General features: G+C 43.6%; 2 protein-coding genes across 4 annotated transcripts in view; one reads left to right on the forward strand and one right to left on the reverse strand.

The window, feature by feature from the left end:
- The window catches only part of aspdh (aspartate dehydrogenase domain containing), a 67,373-nt gene that overhangs the window by 46,745 nt on the left and 1,884 nt on the right, over window positions 1-18,744 (forward strand). The gene's annotated exons all lie outside the window — the stretch shown is intronic.
- Window positions 1-18,744, reverse strand: part of gys1 (glycogen synthase 1 (muscle)) — a 28,550-nt gene that overhangs the window by 2,658 nt on the left and 7,148 nt on the right. For both annotated transcript variants that reach the window (XR_014610274.1, XM_084147722.1), the window contains exons 3-15: window positions 18,498-18,679; window positions 15,231-15,422; window positions 14,325-14,510; window positions 7,876-8,020; window positions 7,533-7,650; window positions 4,082-4,202; window positions 2,630-2,736; window positions 2,441-2,500; window positions 1,741-1,933; window positions 1,033-1,159; window positions 782-877; window positions 175-338; window positions 8-88 (exon numbers count right to left, since the gene is read on the reverse strand). Coding sequence is in view for 1 of the 2 variants with exons in the window: in XM_084147722.1 (XP_084003848.1) it covers window positions 8-88; window positions 175-338; window positions 782-877; window positions 1,033-1,159; window positions 1,741-1,933; window positions 2,441-2,500; window positions 2,630-2,736; window positions 4,082-4,202; window positions 7,533-7,650; window positions 7,876-8,020; window positions 14,325-14,510; window positions 15,231-15,422; window positions 18,498-18,679 (1,772 nt within the window). In the remaining variant the exon portion in view is untranslated. The remainder of the gene's footprint in view (window positions 1-7; window positions 89-174; window positions 339-781; window positions 878-1,032; window positions 1,160-1,740; window positions 1,934-2,440; window positions 2,501-2,629; window positions 2,737-4,081; window positions 4,203-7,532; window positions 7,651-7,875; window positions 8,021-14,324; window positions 14,511-15,230; window positions 15,423-18,497; window positions 18,680-18,744) is intronic.

An 18,744-nucleotide genomic window follows, 5' to 3' on the forward strand; every position in this document is an offset into this window, starting at 1 on the left:
GACTTACAGTCTCAGAGTCATGAGGTTGGTAGAAGTAGGTATCCGGGAAGGCTTTAGCCAGGGCCATGTGACGAGCTGATATATAATACTGAGAGAGAGAGGAGAGAGAGATAAGATGATAGTTGTAGTAGAACGGTTGACATTTCTCCTCTTGGCAAAGGTGAAAGGTCTCACCCTGCCCAGATATCTCCAGTCCAGAAGGTCACTCAGGCGCTCGGTGCGGTTCCGCTGGATGATCCTGGCACGCCGGCTCTGCTGGCAAAACTGGAACAGGTACGATGTGAGCTGATTACACGACTCATCAACCCCTCTGTACCGTCGATCAAGGATGTAGATTCCTGAGGTAGAGTACAACAGCATTAGTCAAATCTACTGGAGATTAGTTGGTAGAGAATGCCGTTTCTAAACGCCAAAGGTTGTGGGTTCAATTCCCGCTGGAACCACCCATTCGTACACTGTATACATGTATGACTGTATGTTGCTTTGGATAAAAGCATCAGCTAAATGGCATATTATAAACCGGGTGGTATGAGTCCTGAATGCTGATTGGCTGAAAGCCGTGGTATATCAGAACGTATACCACTGGTATGACAAAACATTTATTTTTACTGCTCTAATTACGTTGGTAACCAGTTTATAATAGCAATAAGGCACCTCGGGGGTTTGTGATATGGCCAATATACCACGGCTAAGGGCTGTATCCAGGTGCTCCGCGTTGCGTCGTCCATAAGAACAGCCCTTAGCCGTGGTATATTGTCCATATACCACACAGGGAACACACCGTATGCTGAGGGGTCAGCTATGTGTTCCTCCATGAAGCAGCCGAACCCAGAAAGGTTGGTAGAGATTGAGGGGATCCCCATGACTGTACACTCAGCTGAGAGAGACAGAGACAGAGAGAGACAGAGATTTAAGTAAATATACTTGTATATGTACCATACAGCCAATGTTCAAGACAACCATATCTCATAGTATCTTCAAGAGTCTACCTGGTGTATATCTTCATGGTTCATAGTATCTTTAAGAGTCTACCTGGTGTATATCCCCATGGTTCGTAGTAAGAGGGGAACACTCCAAGATGGCAGCCTCTTACAAACTCTTCATAATCCATCGGCAGGAGGGGAGAGGTGGAGGAGAGGAACTCTGGGTGGAAGATCACCTAAAAGGATTATGGGAATTACGAAGCAGGGGATGAGGATGGAGTAGACCAGATGAAAGATAGATGGGCTTCCACCATATTATTTACACCAGTTTTACAAGTCTTCCAATCACTGCAGAAGAAGGGAAGGAGAGGAATTATTTCTAAGCAATTGAACCCGTTTGACCCACAGCTATGCAGTGGGCCGGGGCCCATGGTTTCTAGTCCAGATTGGCCTGTGCATCAGTAGTAGGATAGTGTTATTGGAATGTGTCACAAATGTCATTCCTATAACACTATCCTACTACTGATGCACAGGCCAGTCTGGACTAGAAACCATGGGCCCTGGCCCACTGCATAGCTGTGGGTCAAACGGTATGACGGTTATGTATTTGAAATACCTGTTGTTTTTAATTGCACTGAATGCATGTAAAGTGTCAGTCTAGCCCACCTGCCATCTCACTGCCAAATCAGGACACAATGAAAAAAAGCCTCTGGCCTTTGTGTTTTTATCCTGGATCATTTTTACGTAGGCTACGTAAAGTAGTCTGGCTGGAGCAGTCTACTACTTCTAATGATCTAATCAATTCAAATCAATCTACCTTGACGCGGTCGGCAGAGCTGTTGAACAGACCGATGCGGCGAATGCAAGTGAGGATGGGGTCGTTGCTGTCCTCCAGCATGTTGTGGGTACAGATGGGAGGCTGGCACTGCCTCTGGGTGGCAAAGATGGCACGCTTCATCATGGTGAAGTCATCCTTGTCCAGCATCTTGGACACGTCCGGCAACTGCCCACTAATCCAGGACAGAGGTAGATTTTACTAAGGGGTAAAATACAAACTAGCACAAAAGCTCTGATGAAGGCCAAGAGGCAGTAAGCTTGAATAAAATGTGTGTGGGTTTCCCTTCTCTTTATCTCTTAGAGTAATAATGGTTCAAGTACAGTGATTCATATGGGTTTACAGTACAGTGATTCATATGGGTTTACAGTACAGTTCTTGTACTGGTAGTTCAACAGCACAAATGGGGATGGTTCAACAGCACAAATGGGGATGGTTCAACTGCACAAATGGGGATGGTTCAACAGCACAAATGGGGATGGTTCAACAGCACAAATGGGGATGGTTCAACAGCACAAATGGGGATGGTTCAACAGCACAAATGGGGATGGTTCAACAGCACAAATGGGGATGGTTCAACAGCACAAATGGGGATGGTTCAACTGCACAAATGGGGATGGTTCAACTGCACAAATGGGGATGGTTCAACTGCACAAATGGGGATTCATAGAGGTCCACTTACACCAGCAGTGATTCATAAAGTTTCTTTCCGAAGCGTTCTTTCACTGTATGAGCTGTATCCCTGCCATGAGGAGGTGAAAACAAAGTCAAGTTATTAGTCACTATAAATACATACGTTTTCTTATTTTTTCACATGCAAGTGTCTCCCTCTGTGGCAGGAAACAGCCATGATGATGGTGTTGATCATTACCAGAGCTGCTTCCTGACTGCTTGGCCTTTCAACGTCTCCACGTTGAAGTTGTTTGTCCGCGCAGGCATGATGAAGAATGCAACAACAGTCACATCGCTGTGGTTGACCTGAGAGACAGAGAGAGAGAGACACAGAGAGAGAGAGCGAGAGAGAGTAAATACCTGCAAGATTCTAGAATACATCTAACAGACAGACAGACAGACAGACAGACAGACAGGCTGGTAGAGTGAATGGGTATTTACACACACACAGGCACATACAGTGCATTCGGAAAGTATTCAGACCCCTTGACTTTTTCCACTTTGTTACGTTACAGCCTGATTCTAAAATGGGTTTTAAAGAATTCCCTCATCAATCTACAGACAATACCCCAACATGACAAAGTGATAACAGGTTTGTAGAAGTTTTTGCAAATGTATTAAAAATAAAAAACAGAAATACCTTATTTACGTAAGTATTCAGACCCTTTGCTATGAGACTCGAAATTGAGCTTAGGTGCATCCTGTTTCCATTGATCATCCTTGAGATGTTTCTACAACTTGATTGGAGTCCACCTGTGGTAAATTCAATTGATTGGACATGATTTGGAAAGTCTATATAAGGTCCCACAGTTGACAGTGCATGTCTGAGCTAAAACCAAGCCATGAGGTCAAAGGAATTGTCCGTAGAGCTCCAATACAGGATTGTGTCGAGGCACAGATCTGGGGAACAGTACCAAAAATATTCTGCAGCATTGAAGGTCCCCAAGAACACGGTGGCCTCCATCATTCTTAAATGGAAGAAGTTTAGAACCACCAAGACGCTTCCTAGAGCTGGCCGCCCGGCCAAACTGAGCAATCGGGGGAGCACATAGCCAAGACAACGCAGGAGTGGCTTCGGGACAAGTCTCTGAATGTCCTTGAGTGGCCCAGCCAGAGCCCGGACTTGAACCCAATCAGACATCTCTGGAGAGACCTGAAAATAGCTGTGCAGCGGCGCTCCCCATCCAACCTGACAGAGCTTGAGAGGATCTTCAGAGAAGAATGGGAGAACCTCCCCAAATACAGGTGTGCCAAACTTGTAGCGTCATACCCAATCGCTGCCAAAGGTGCTTCAACAAAGTACTGAGTAAAGGGTCTAAATACTTATGTAAATGTAATATTTCCGGGGGGGGGGGGGGGGGGGGGGGGTTGTAATACATTTGCAAAATTGTCTAAAAACCTGTTTTTGCTTGGTCATTACGGGGTATTGTGTCTAGATTAGTGAGGCAGGTTTTTTTTTTTTTACCATTTGAGAATAAGGCTGTAAAGTAACAAAATGTGTAAAAAGTCAAGGGGTCTGAATACTTTCCGAATGCACTGTATAGCATAGCACAGACAAACACACACATCCTCTGATACACGTGTGTACACACACACACACAGTGCCACACACACACAGTGACGGACACGGACACACACAAACACAGCTTACTCTCAGTAGATAGTTGAGTCTGGCCAAAGCCTCCAAGAAGATATCAGCCCCTTTGTTGCTGAACTCATACCTCCCAGCGATGAACAGGAACAGACACTTGTCCAGGTTAAAGTCCAGGTGCCTGTTGGGTGGGACAACAAAAACCATTCAAGATGAGACCAAATGATGCAATGATGCAAACCTGACATTACCTGACCACATTTCCAGACCAGGGTTGGAGTCAATTTCATTTAAATTCAGTCAGAAAGTAAACTGACATTCCAATTTTCCACAATGCTTCTCTATGAGAATTAGAATTGGAATTCAGGTTATTTCCTGAATTGAAATGGAATTGACCCCAACCCTGGTACAACCACATCATTCATTTATTCACTTGTGCTCCATACTGAAGATTTAAAGCATTCAAATGAGGGTTGGGGTATCTAGAATTAGATAACGAGATTGAGAATCTTACCTAATTGAAGGAAAATACCACTCAAAAACTATATTTTGGCATTTCTTTAATTAGTTCACTGTTGATACAGTCCCAAAATGTCAGCAATTAAGTTTAAGATCTAGAAACGCATCACACTGTGACACGTTCTGTATTCTGAAAGTTCTATATCTTGAAAACGTTATTGCTGACATGCAAAACATGTTGGGACTGTATCAACAGTGGACTAATGAAACAAATACCAAAAGATAGCGTTTGAGTGGAATTTCCTTTAAAGGCCATTGGAAACTTCTGACAGAAGGCCATGCACACAGCCGGGGGCCAAGCTACCCATCACTGCTAGGGCCCTAGCCAAATCAGGGTTCTACACTAACTTTTTCCACTGGTGGCACTGGTGCTACCAACTTTTTCATTTGGTGGCACCAGCACGATTTGGTAGCACCAATTATTTTTCAATAATTGATAGTGACCGATCCTGTGTCCCATAATGTGTCTGCATTCCATACAGAACCAGGCTAATAATGACTAGGCATCTTTTAAATTAGCATGCCCTTGTGTTCTTACAATAATTTGGATAGATTTAATGTAATAGCAAAGAAAATAGACTTAAAATAATGAGTAAAATGTATTTATTGCAGATTTCAAAGTGCCATGTGTACTTTCTGCAAAATCCTCTAGAGGGCAGAATTAGAAAAAACAATACTTGATAAAAAAAAACGTTACCACGAAAATGTTTTACATTAATAAAGTGGGGAGTAGGACTGTGAATTCCCTCCGTTTTTTTCTCCAGGTTTTCACGCTCAAAATATATATTTTAACAGAAAAACAACAAAATGTGATGTTCTAAGTCCACAACAATGCTTAAAACACATCAGGGGACCATTTTTTAGGTCTGGGAAACATCTAAGCATTTTAGATTTTTTTGTGTAGTTACCCTTTAATTTACCTTTTAATTGCCTTTCCATCTACCCGAAAACAGTTAGACTATCATTAGCATCGCTAATGGCTACACAAAGTGGTAGACATATAGGCCCTAAGCGCACAGCAGGGCTCGACATTCAGGTACATTTGCCAGTGGCACACTTGGCCAGTCCCAACTGAAAGCTACTGGCCTGATTGAAAAAAAATACTAGCCCTGGTCAAGATCTGACAGCAGGTGATTTTATATTTAATTTGTGGGCTGAGCAAGTCGCCTATACAGGGTTCATTCAGACATTGGTCAAAAGTCAAATTCAAGGACTTTAAATCACTTAATTGTAGGCTAATTTTCAAGGACCTACATTTTATATTTAATTGTCGTAATAACCTATAGAAAAAAACTTCCCCCAACATGTATGCAAAAAAGTATGCATTGCCACTAAGAATCATGCATTTTTTAATAGACATTCACAAGATTTTTGCATTCTAAAATATGTCACAATAATGTGGACATTGTCCGAGTAAATAGACAGCATGCTCCCGACACAAACACACGAATGAAGTGTTTCCATTTAGTAGCTAGTCAGTCTCGCCATTTGAGATGTTGAAGAGTTATTGTATACTGTTTTAAAACGAGAAAGCGACCAAAAACCAGGTTCCCTTTGTAATGGAACGCTTTGTATAGAAAACGAAATTGAAGCAAACATTCGATGTTGTCTTGCTCATAACATGATTTTACCGCAACAGACTTCAAATGAAACAGCGGGAAACAATCGAAAGCAGCTAAATCTCTCATAAAAACTGATCAGAAATGAAATCATGGAATAATTATATTGGAGCAGTAGAAGGAGTAAATCGGCTACCATAACCAATTACTTTTCAACAACCAAATAGTCTAGAGGAAACGTCTGATTTTCAAGGTAGGCTATTCCATGATGACTGAATCGCCAATATTCAAACAAGACTGAACGTTTTAAAATACCTGGGTTGTATACCCATTATGCCCTTTGCATTTACTGGTGGATATCATAACTTGGAACATCTTTCCTCCACTTAACAACCAGCTGTTTGAGAGCTGCGCGATCTCTCTGCCCATCAGATTATCTATAGGCTGTGTGTGAAGCGCGTGTGATAAATAATCGACATAACGAACGAAAAGCTTTGGGAATACATCTGATTTTTAAATCAATTATATAGCCTAGATTTAAAATAGCATTATTAAAATAAAAAATGTCACTGGCCCCCACTGACTGGGATGATCACTGCCCCGGAGGGTTTCCAAAATTTCACATGAATGTTTCAGTAAATCATGATTTAAAAAAAGGAAATTGTGAACTCAAAACTAATGTGACCAGGTAAAATAAATTCACTGGCACCCTTGAGACCAATTAAAAATGTGTTTTGGTCGCAGTATCAAACCCTGCAAATGATAAAGTGCCAGTTAGGTTCTAGCAAGAGGCTGTTTCTAGGGTTGTCTATTAATATGATAGTACCCCTGGTGAAGAGCGCAAGAGGCAACACTCCCACCACTTGGCAAAAACTGGTTGAATCAACGTTGTTTCCACTTCATAATCTTTTGTTGTTGATGATGTTGAATCAATGTGGAAAAATGCAACAACAAAAAAAATATCAACATAAGGGAATTTCGTCTTTCTTTCCCACTCAACTTTTAAGCTAAATCCAATGTTATGGTGACATTTTTTGTTGATTTCACATTAGTTGACAACTCAACATAATGCCAATCAAAAATAGACATTGAAATGACGTCTGTTCCCAGTGGGCCAGCAGTATGCATATATACAGTGGGGAGAACAAGTATTTGATACACTGCCGATTTTGCAGGTTTTCCTACTTACAAAGGATGTAGAGGTCTGTAATCTTCCATGCAATAAAATGCAAATTAATTACTTAAAAATCATACAATGTGCTTTTCTGGATTTTTGTTTTAGATTCCGTCTCTCACAGTTGAAGTGTACCTATGATAAAAATTACAGACCTCTACATGCTTTGTAAGTAGGAAAACCTGCAAAATCGGTAGTGTATCAAATACTTGTTTTCCCCACTGTAATATGTTTGTGTTTGGGTGGTGACCCCACTGACCCATAGAAGTGACCTCTGATGAACTCCTGGATCCGGTTCTTGCTCTGTGCGTGCAGGTTCTGGAACTCATGCATGGCAGAGAACTTCTTCACGTTCAGCCCATTAGGGGTGATTATGTCTGTGGGGTGGGGTGGCGGGGGAGAAGGAGAGAGAGAGAGAGGGGCGTGGGAGAGAGGGAGAACGGGAGAGGGAGAGAGAGAACAGGAGAGGAGAGGTTAGCCAGACAGTCAACTAAGAACAAACAAAGAGGTTAATAAAAAGGTTCAAAAACAGAGACAGACTTGAGAGGAATTACTGTGACAGGCATGTACAACCACGCACACACGCATGTGCACAAACACACCTGGTTTCCTCTTGAGCAGGTGCTCTGCCTCAACGGCTGTGATCTGGGAGACGGTGGTGAAGACATGAGCGCAGCGCGCCGCTGTCCGCTCCAGACAATACCGATGGTAGATCTGTCTATCCCCCGCCTCCTTATCCAAGTTGAACTGAGAGAGAGGACAAGATTAAGCTATTACCTACCATAAGATAAAGTGAATTGAATAAATAACTTGCAAAATATATATATATATATATATATATATATATATAGTGAGGGAAAAAAGTATTTGATCCCCTGCTGATTTTGTACGTTTGCCCACTGACAAAGACATTTTAATGGTAGGTTTATTTGAACAGTGAGAGACAGAATAACAACAAGAAAATCCAGAAAGACGCATGTCAAAAATGTTATGAATTGATTTGCATTTTAATGAGGGAAATAAGTATTTGACCCCTCTGCAAAACATGACTTAGTACTTGGTGGCAAAACCCTTGTTGGCAATCACAGAGGTCAGACGTTTCTTGTAGTTGGCCACCAGGTTTGCACACATCTCAGGAGGGATTTTGTTCCACTCCTCTTTGCAGATCTTCTCCAAGTCATTAAGTTTGAGGCTGACGTTGGCAACTCGAACCTTCAGCTCCCTCCACAGATTTTCTATGGGATTAAGGTCTGGAGACTGGCTAGGCCACTCCAGGACCTTAATGTGCTTCTTCTTGAGCCACTCCTTTGTTGCCTTGGCCGTGTGTTTTGGGTCATTGTCATGCTGGAATACCCATCCACGACCCATTTTCAATGCCCTGGCTGAGGGAAGGAGGTTCTCCCCCAAGATTTGACGGTACATGGCCCCGTCCATTGTCCCTTTGATGCAGTGAAGTTGTCCTGTCCCCTTAGCAGAAAAACACCCCCAAAGCATAATGTTTCCACCTCCATGTTTGACGGTGGGGATGGTGTTCTTGGGGTCATAGGCAGCATTCCTCCTCCTCCAAACACGGCGAGTTGAGTTGATGCCAAAGAGCCCGATTTTGGTCTCATCTGACCACAACACTTTCACCCAGTTCTCCTCTGAATCATTCAGATGTTCATTGGCAAACTTCAGACGGCCCTGTATATGTGCTTTCTTGAGCAGGGGGACCTTGCGGGCGCTGCAGGATTTCAGTCCTTCACGGCATAGTGTGTTACCAATTGTTTTCTTGGTGACTATGGTCCCAGCTGCCTTGAGATCATTGACAAGATCCTCCCGTGTAGTTCTGGGCTGATTCCTCACCGTTCTCATGATCATTGCAACTTCACGAGGTCAGATCTTGCATGGAGCCCCAGGCCAAGGGAGATTGACAGTTCTTTTGTGTTTCTTCCATTTGCGAATAATCGCACCAATTGTTGTCACCTTCTCACAGATGGTCTTGTAGCCCATTCCAGTTGTGTAGGTCTACAATCTTGTCCCTGACATCCTTGGAGAGCTCTTTGGTCTTGGCCATGGTGGAGAGTTTGGAATCTGATTGATTGATTGATTGCTTCTGTGGACAGGTGTCTTTTATACAGTTAACAAGCTGAGATTAGGAGCACTCCCTTTAAGAGTGTGCTCCTAATCTCAGCTCATTACCTGTATAAAAGACACCTGGGAGCCAGAAATCTTTCTGATTGAGAGGGGGTCAAATACTTATTTCCCTCATTAAAATGCAAATCAATTTATAACATTTTTGACATGCGTTTTTCTGGATTTTGTTGTTCAATCAATCAATCAATTTTATTTTATATAGCCCTTCTTACATCAGCTAATATCTCGAAGTGCTGTACAGAAACCCAGCCTAAAACCCCAAACAGCTAGTAATGCAGGTGTAGAAGCACGGTGGCTAGGAAAAACTCCCTAGAAAGGCAAAACCTAGGAAGAAACCTAGAGAGGAACCAGGCTATGAGGGGTGGCCAGTCCTCTTCTGGCTGTGCCGGGTGGAGATTATAACAGAACCATGCCAAGATGTTCAAAAATGTTCATAAGTGACAAGCATGGTCAAATAATAATCAGGAATAAATCTCAGTTGGCTTTTCATAGCCGATCATTAAGAGTTGAAAACAGCAGGTCTGGGACAGGTAGGGGTTCCATAACCGCAGGCAGAACAGTTGAAACTGGAATAGCAGCAAGGCCAGGCGGACTGGGGACAGCAAGGAGTCACCACGGCCGGTAGTCCCGACGTATGGTCCTAGGGCTCAGGTCTCTCAGTTGGCTTTTCATAGCCGATCATTAAGAGTTGAAAACAGCAGGTCTGGGACAGGTAGGGGTTTCGTAGCCGCAGGCAGAACAGTTGAAACTGGAATAGCAGCAAGGCCAGGCGGACTGGGGACAGCAAGGTGTCATCATGCCCGGTAGTCCTGACGTATGGTCCTAGGGCTCAGGTTCTCAGAGAGAAAGAGAGAACGAGAGAATTAGAGAGAGCATACTTAAATTCACACAGGACACTGGATAAGACAGGAGAAGTACTCCAGGTATAACCAACTAACCCCAGCCCCCCGACACATAAACTACTGCAGCATAAATACTGGAGGCTGAGACAGGAGCGGTCCGGAGACACTGTGGCCCCATCCGAAGAAACCCCCGGACAGGGCCAAACAGGAAGGATATAACCCCACCCACTCCGCCAAAGCACAGCCCCCGCACCACTAGAGGGATATCCCCAACCACCAACTTACAATCCTGAGACAAGGCCGAGTATAGCCCACAGAGGTCTCCACCACAGCACAAACCAAGGGGGGGGCGCCAACCCAGACAGGAAGATCACGTCAGTAACTCAACCCACTCAAGTGACGCACCCCTCCCAGGGACGGCATGAAAGAGCACCAGCAAGCCAGTGACTCAGCCCCTGCAACAGGGTTAGAGGCAGAGAACCCCAGTGGAGAGGGGAACCGGCCTGGCAGAGACAGCAAGGGCTGTTCGTTGCTCCAGCCTTTCCGTTCACCTTCACACTCCTGGGCCAGACTACACTCAATCATATGACCTACTGAAGAGATAAGTCTTCAGTAAAGACTTAAAGGTTGAGACCGAGTCTGCGTCTCTCACATGGGTAGGCAGACTGTTCCATAAAAATGGAGATCTATAGGAGAAAGCCCTGCCTCCCGCTGTTTGCTTAGAAATTCTAGGGACAATTAGGAGGCCTGCGTCTTGTGACCGTAGCGTACGTATTGGTATGTACGGCAGGACCAACTCGGAAAGATAGGTAGGAGCAAGCCCATGTAACGCTTTATAGGTTAACAGTAAAACCTTGAAATCAGCCCTTGCCTTAACAGGAAGCCAGTGTAGGGAAGCTAGCACTGGAGTAATATGATCAAATTTCTTGGTTCTAGTCAGGATTCTAGCAGCCGTATTTAGCACTAACTGAAGTTTATTTAGTGCTTTATCCGGGTAGCCGGAAAATAGAGCATTGCAGTAGTCTAACCTAGAAGTAACAAATGCATGGATTAATTTTTCTGCATCATTTTTGGACAGAAAATTTCTGATTTTTGCAATGTTACGTAGATGGAAAAAAGCTGTCCTTGAAACAGTCTTGATATGTTCGTCAAAAGAGAGATCAGGGTCAAGAGTAACGCCTAGGTCCTTCACAGTTTTATTTGAGACGACTTTACAACCATCAAGATTAATTGTCAGATTTAACAGAAGATCTCTTTGTTTCTTGGGACCTAGAACAAGCATCTCTGTTTTGTCCGAGTTTAAAAGTAAAAAGTTTTCAGCCATCCACTTCCTTATGTCTGAAACACAGGCTTCTAGCGAGGGCAATTTTGGGGCTTCACCATGCTTCATTGAAATGTACAGCTGTGTGTCATCCGCATAGCAGTGAAAGTTAACATTATGTTTTCGAATAACATCCCCAAGAGGTAAAATATATAGTGAAAACAATAGTGGTCCTAAAACGGAACCTTGAGGAACACCGAAATGTACAGTTGATTTGTCGGAGGACAGACCATTCACAGAGACAAACTGATATCTTTCCGACAGGTAGGATCTAAACCAGGCCAGAACTTGTCCGTGTAGACCAATTTGGGTTTCCAGTCTCTCCAAAAGAATGTGGTGATCGATGGTGTCAAAGGCAGCACTAAGGTCTAGTAGCACGAGGACAGATGCAGAGCCTCGGTCTGACGCCATTAAAAGGTCATTTACCACCTTCACAAGTGCAGTCTCAGTGCTATGATGGGGTCTAAAACCAGACTGAAGCATTTCGTATACATTGTTTGTCTTCAGAAAGGCAGTGAGTTGCTGCGCAACAGCTTTTTCTAAAATTTTTGAGAGGAATGGAAGATTCGATATAGGCCGATAGTTTTTTATATTTTCCGGGTCAAGGTTTGGCTTTTTCAAGAGAGGCTTTATCACTGCCACTTTTAGTGAGTTTGGTACACATCCGGTGGATAGAGAGCTGTTTATTATGTTCAACATAGGAGGGCCAAGCACAGGAAGCAGCTCCTTCAGCAGTTTAGTAGGAATAGGATCCAGTATGCAGCTTGAAGGTTTAGAGGCCATGATTATTTTCATCATTGTGTCAAGAGATATAGTACTAAAACACTTAAGTGTCTCTCCCGATCCCAGGCCCTCGCAGAGCTGTGCAGATCCAGGACAGCTAAGCCCTGGAGGAATACGCAGATTCAAAGAGGAGTCCGTAATTTGCTTTCTAATGGTCATGATCTTTTCCTCAAAGAAGTTCATGAATTTATCACTGCTGAAGTGAAAGCCATCCTCTCTTGGGGAATGCTGCTTTTTAGTTAGCTTTGCAACAGTATCAAAAAGAAATTTTGGATTGTTCTTATTTTCCTCGATTAAGTTGGAAAAGTAGGATGATCGAGCAGCAGTGAGGGCTCTTCGGTACTGCACGGTACTGTCTTTCCAAGCTAGTCGGAAGACTTCCAGTTTGGTGTGGCGCCATTTCCGTTCCAATTTCCTGGAAGCTTGCTTCAAAGCTCGGGTATTTTCTGTATACCAGGGAGCTAGTTTCTTATGACAAATGTTTTTCGTTTTTAGGGGTGCAACTGCATCTAGGGTATTGCGCAAGGTTAAATTGAGTTCCTCAGTTAAGTGGTTAACTGATTTTTGTCCTCTGACGTCCTTGGGTAGGCAGAAGGAGTCTGGAAGGGCATCAATGAATTTTTGTGTTTTCTGAGAATTTATAGCACGACTTTTGATGCTCCTTGGTTGGGGTCTGAGCAGATTATTTGTTGCGATTGCAAACGTAATAAAATGGTGGTCCGATAGTCCAGGATTTTGTGGAAAAACATTAAGATCTACAACATTTATTCCATGGGACAAAACTAGGTCCAGAGTATGACTGTGGCAGTGAGTAGGTCCAGAGACATGTTGGACAAAACCCACTGAGTCGATAATGGCTCCGAAAGACTTTTGGAGTGGGTCTGTGGACTTCTCCATGTGAATATTAAAATCACCAAAAATTAGAATATGATCTGCTATGACTACAAGGTCTGATAGGAATTCAGGAAACTCAGAGAGGAACGCTGTATATGGCCCAGGAGGCCTGTAAACAGTAGCTATAAAAAGTGATTGAGTAGGCTGCATAGATTTCATGACTAGAAGCTCAAAAGATGAAAACGCCATTTTTTTTTTTGTAAATTGAAATTTGCTATCGTAAATGTTAGCAACACCTCCGCCTTTGCGGGATGCACGGGGAATATGGTCACTAGTGTAACCAGGAGGTGAGGCCTCATTTAACTGTCTCTCACTGTTCAAATAAACCTACCATTAAAATTATAGACTGATCATTTCTTTGTCAGTGGGCAAACGTACAAAATCAGCAGGGGATCAAATACTTTTTTCCCTCACTGTATATATACACTAGATTTTCATATCTGATCTAGAGTAGTGCCTAGGGTGAAGGGGCTGGGAGTTATTGACCCACAACTTTCAGCAGTTATGGGTCAAGTAAATAGCACATAAAATAAGTGCTTTCACTGTTTTAATGGAGCAATCCAGGGTCGATGAAACAGGACACACTAGATGCTAAAACAAACATGCTAAAAATGCTAAGGTCCTGCCCGCCCCACCTTCCACACACTTGTGTAACTCTAGAAGGACCAGATTGGTATCATCAGTCTGTTAACAGTTCTCCACTAACTCTAGAAGGATCAGATTGGTATCATCAGTCTGTTAACAGTTCTCCACTAACTCCAGAAGGATCAGATTGGTATCATCAGTCTGTTAACATTTCCCTTTCAGATCTACACTAGTGAATACTAAGTAGGGGACTAGGGGTAAGGGGTTGATTTAGGATCGGGGCAAAGGACACTAGCTAGGGTGATACAGCTGACCTTCAAATAACCTAGAATGACCTACAACACTTACTGTGAGGTCAGTTACCTGTGAATGATGCTGAAGATGCACAAAGACAGAACGATCAGAACATTGTAAACATGACATCCCAACCCTGACCAACACACACACACACACACCACAGATCATGACATCACCACACAGATACACTCACACCGGCGAGGTTGTTGTAGAAGTCCACGCTGCCGGCACAGAGGTAGCGTCCCAGCAGGGTGGCGTGGGTGGTGAAGATGGTTGCCACGGGCAACTGTCTCTGTCGGCATAGCGCCAGGCCCAGGCCTGCCAGCCACTCATGGAAATGGGCCAGGATATGGGGAGGCTCCTCACACTGCGCTGCATACTGGAGGAGGACAATGTGGGGTTAATATAATAGGCCAGGATACTGGAGGACGACAATGTGGGGTTAATATAATAGGCCAGGATACTGGAGGAGGACAATGTGGGGTTAATATAATAGGCCAGGATACTGGAGTAGGACAACGTGGGGTTCATATAATGGGCCAGGATACTGGAGGAGGACAACGTGGGGTTAATATAATGGGCCAGGGTACTGGAGGAGGACAACGTGGGGTTAATATAATTGGCCAGTACTAGAGGAGGACAATGTGGGGTTAATATAATGGGCCAGGATACTGGAGGAAGACAATGCGGGGTAAATACGGAACCATATACGGAATACTGTTACTAATGAACTGCAACCTTGCACTGACACAAGCCATTATTAAACTGGATAGAACCACCTACTTCTCTGTTATAACGGTTTGCAGTGTGTAGGCCACGCCCCCCTTAACCCATTATCCCTGAACCTCCCTGGCAGCAACCCACCTCTCCTAGTAACCCATTATCCCCGACCCTCCCTGGCAGCAACCCACCTCTCCTAGTAACCCATTATCCCTGACCCTCCCTGGCAGCAACCCACCTCTCCTAGTAACCCATTATCCCCGACCCTCCCTGGCAGCAACCCACCTCTCCTAGTAACCCATTATCCCTGACCCTCCCTGGCAGCAACCCACCTCTCCTAGTAACCCATTATCCCCGACCCTCCCTGGCAGCAACCCACCTCTCCTAGTAACCAGGCGGTCAAGAAGCCAAAGAGGACGGCGTCGTTGGCCTCACGGTCGAACCAGGGCACCCCGATGGAGAAGTTGTCCCACAACTCTTTCTTCCACTTGTCCAGGTTCCAGGCAGTGAATGCCACATCTATCAGCACCACGTACGGACTGCCCTCAATCAGCCAACGACCAAAGTACACCTAGGGTGAAGAGAGACACAACTAGCATATTTTCAATGTGGTCACAGTCTGGACCTAGAGTGTGTGTATATATATATATATATATATATATATATATATATATATACATACATACAGTGGGGAGAACAAGTATTTGATACACTGCCGATTTTGCAGGTTTTCCTACTTACAAAGCATGTAGAGGTCTGTAATTTTTATCATAGGTACACTTCAACTGTGAGAGACGGAATCTAAAACAAAAATCCAGAAAATCACATTGTATGATTTTTAAGTAATTAATTTGCATTTTATTGCATGACATAAGTATTTGATACATCAGAAAAGCAGAGCTTAATATTTGGTACAGAAACCTTTGTTTGCAATTACAGAGATCATAAGTTTCCTGTAGGTCTTGACCAGGTTTGCACACACTGCAGCAGGGATTTTGGCCCACTCCTCCATACAGACCTTCTCCAGATCCTTCAGGTTTCGGGGCTGTCGCTGGGCAATACGGACTTTCAGCTCCCTCCAAAGATTTTCTATTGGGTTATGGTCTGGAGACTGGCTAGGCCACTCCAGGACCTTGAGATGCTTCTTACGGAGCCACTCCTTAGTTGCCCTGGCTGTGTGTTTCGGGTCGTTGTCATGCTGGAAGACCCAGCCACGACCCATCTTCAATGCTCTTACTGAGGGAAGGAGGTTGTTGGCCAAGATCTCGCGATACATGGCCCCATCCATCCTCCCCTCAATACGGTGCAGTCGTCCTTTCCCCTTTGCAGAAAAGCATCCCCAAAGAATGATGTTTCAACTTCCATGCTTCACGGTTGGGATGGTGTTCTTGGGGTTGTACTCATCCTTCTTCTTCCTCCAAACACGGCGAGTGGAGTTTAGACCAAAAAGCTCTATTTTTGTCTCATCAGACCACATGACCTTCTCCCATTCCTCCTCTGGATCATCCAGATGGTCATTGGCAAACTTCAGACGGGCCTGGACATGCGCTGGCTTGAGCAGGGGGACCTTGCGCGCGCTGCAGGATTTTAATCCATGACGGCGTAGTGTGTTACTAATGGTTTTCTTTGAGACTGTGGTCCCAGCTCTCTTCAGGTCATTGACCAGGTCCTGTCATGTAGTTCTGGGCTGATCCCTCACCTTCCTCATGATCATTGATGCCCCACGAGGTGAGATCTTGCATGGAGCCCCAGACCGAGGGTGATTGACCGTCATCTTGAACTTCTTCCATTTTCTAATAATTGCGCCAACAGCTGTTGCCTTCTCACCAATCTGCTTGCCTATTGTCCTGTAGGCCATCCCAGCCTTGTGCAGGTCTACAATTTTATCCCTGACGTCCTTACATAGCTCTCTGGTCTTGGCCATTGTGGAGAGGTTGGAGTCTGTTTGATTGAGTGTGTGGACAGGTGTCTTTTATACAGGTAACGAGTTCAAACAGGTGCAGTTAATACAGGTAATGAGTGGAGAACAGGAGGGCTTCTTAAAGAAAAACTAACAGGTCTGTGAGAGCCGGAATTCTTACTGGTTGGTAGGTGATCAAATACTTATGTCATGCAATAAAATGCAAATTAATTACTTAAAAATCATACAATGTGATTTTCTGTATTTTTGTTTTAGATTCCGTCTCTCACAGTTGAAGTGTACCTATGATAAAAATGACAGACCTCTACATGCTTTGTAAGTAGGACAACCTGCAAAATCGGCAGTGTATCAAATACTTGTTCTCTCCACTGTATATATATATATATATATATATATATATATATATATATATATATATATATATATATATATATATATATATATATATATATATATATATATATATATATATATATATATATATATATGTTTATTTGTAGTTGCCGAGTACAGAGAATTAAAATACAATTTCCTGTTGTTTATACCACGAAGAACAGGGAGCTTACTCAATGATTTACACAAACGTTCCACAACTTCCAGTCCTCAAGTAAGGACGATTACGATTAGTGCACAGTATCGCTCTCCCCCAATCAAATGATCTGACCTCACCACACAGGGCTTTCCCATGGTGCACTGCACTGCTCTGACCCTGCACACCTAGAATGCCAACGACTGACTCAGCATGGCACACACACACACACATATGAACTACACACACTAAACACACGCTACATTCTGCCTACCAGAAATAGACAGCAGTGTGTGTGTGACACTGATACAGCCTTTAACCTTTTAACAGAAATACCAGAGATTAGAGTGGCAAGGACAGAGAGCGAAGTACAGAGAGAAAGAGGGACACTGTGTGTGTGTGTGTGTGTGTGTGTGTGTGTGTGTGTGTGTGTCCTGGGGAAAGCCACTGCCATGGACCAGTGTTAGGTGGGGTCTTGGGCTGCACAGGGGCTCGTGACGCAAGGTTGAAGTCATGAAGTGACTGTGATCCAACCTTTTTAAAAACTAGCCACTGCTAAGAAATGCTAATGTTAGCATTTGAGGGACAAAAAGCAATGACAATCTCCTCCGTTTAGCATGTTTTACATTTCATGTCCAATCATCAGATTGACTTTGGTCTGAAAATGCAGACATTAACATGGTTGTTGAAGGACACTGCTTAGAAATGCCTACAATGTCATAGTACTGCTTTTAACCTCATCATAATCTAGAACATTTCAATTGCAAGGATGTGAAGAAGTTATGTATTGCTAATGTTTTCTTCTATTGTTGTCAACCTCAACAACGAGAACCAATGGTAATTCAGGAAGTTGTACACACACACACACACACACACACGGACATGGATGCAAGGACTGACCATCCTAGATATAAAATTGATAGTTTTAACCATGTTTTAATTTATATGGTGGTTGTTTACATTTTCTTTGTTTACAAACATTGGAGTAAAACAAGCTTATATTTTGGGATCTGGTGGGGTACGACAGTTGAACTAAGCTCATGAGGCATTTATAGAAGTTATATTCTTAAAGAATCAAAATGGGTACATATTAACTTAGAAGTCCAAAAATTGATGTAGCAACTGCAGATTGCCCCTTTAAGTCCTTTAATAGGGCCAGCAAACTTGTGTGGGTCTCTGTGTCTGTCTGTCTGTACCTTACATCCGCTGGAATTCATCTTGTCTATGGCTCTCTTGAGGGCAGGGTTGGTGGGCTCGATCAGCTCTACCTGGGTGCGGACGTTACTCTCCACATACGGACCAACCAGGAAATAGTTTTCTCCCCATTCCTCCACCGTCAGACGGGCTTTGGTCTGGATCACTGTGTAAATCCCACCAACTGCACAGAGGCACACACCAAGAGTTATTACTAATATACTGTCGTTACACACAGAACCAAGAGTT

Source organism: Coregonus lavaretus, assembly GCF_964263955.1.
Source record: "Coregonus lavaretus genome assembly, chromosome: 2".
Classification (NCBI taxonomy): Eukaryota; Metazoa; Chordata; class Actinopteri; order Salmoniformes; family Salmonidae; genus Coregonus; species Coregonus lavaretus.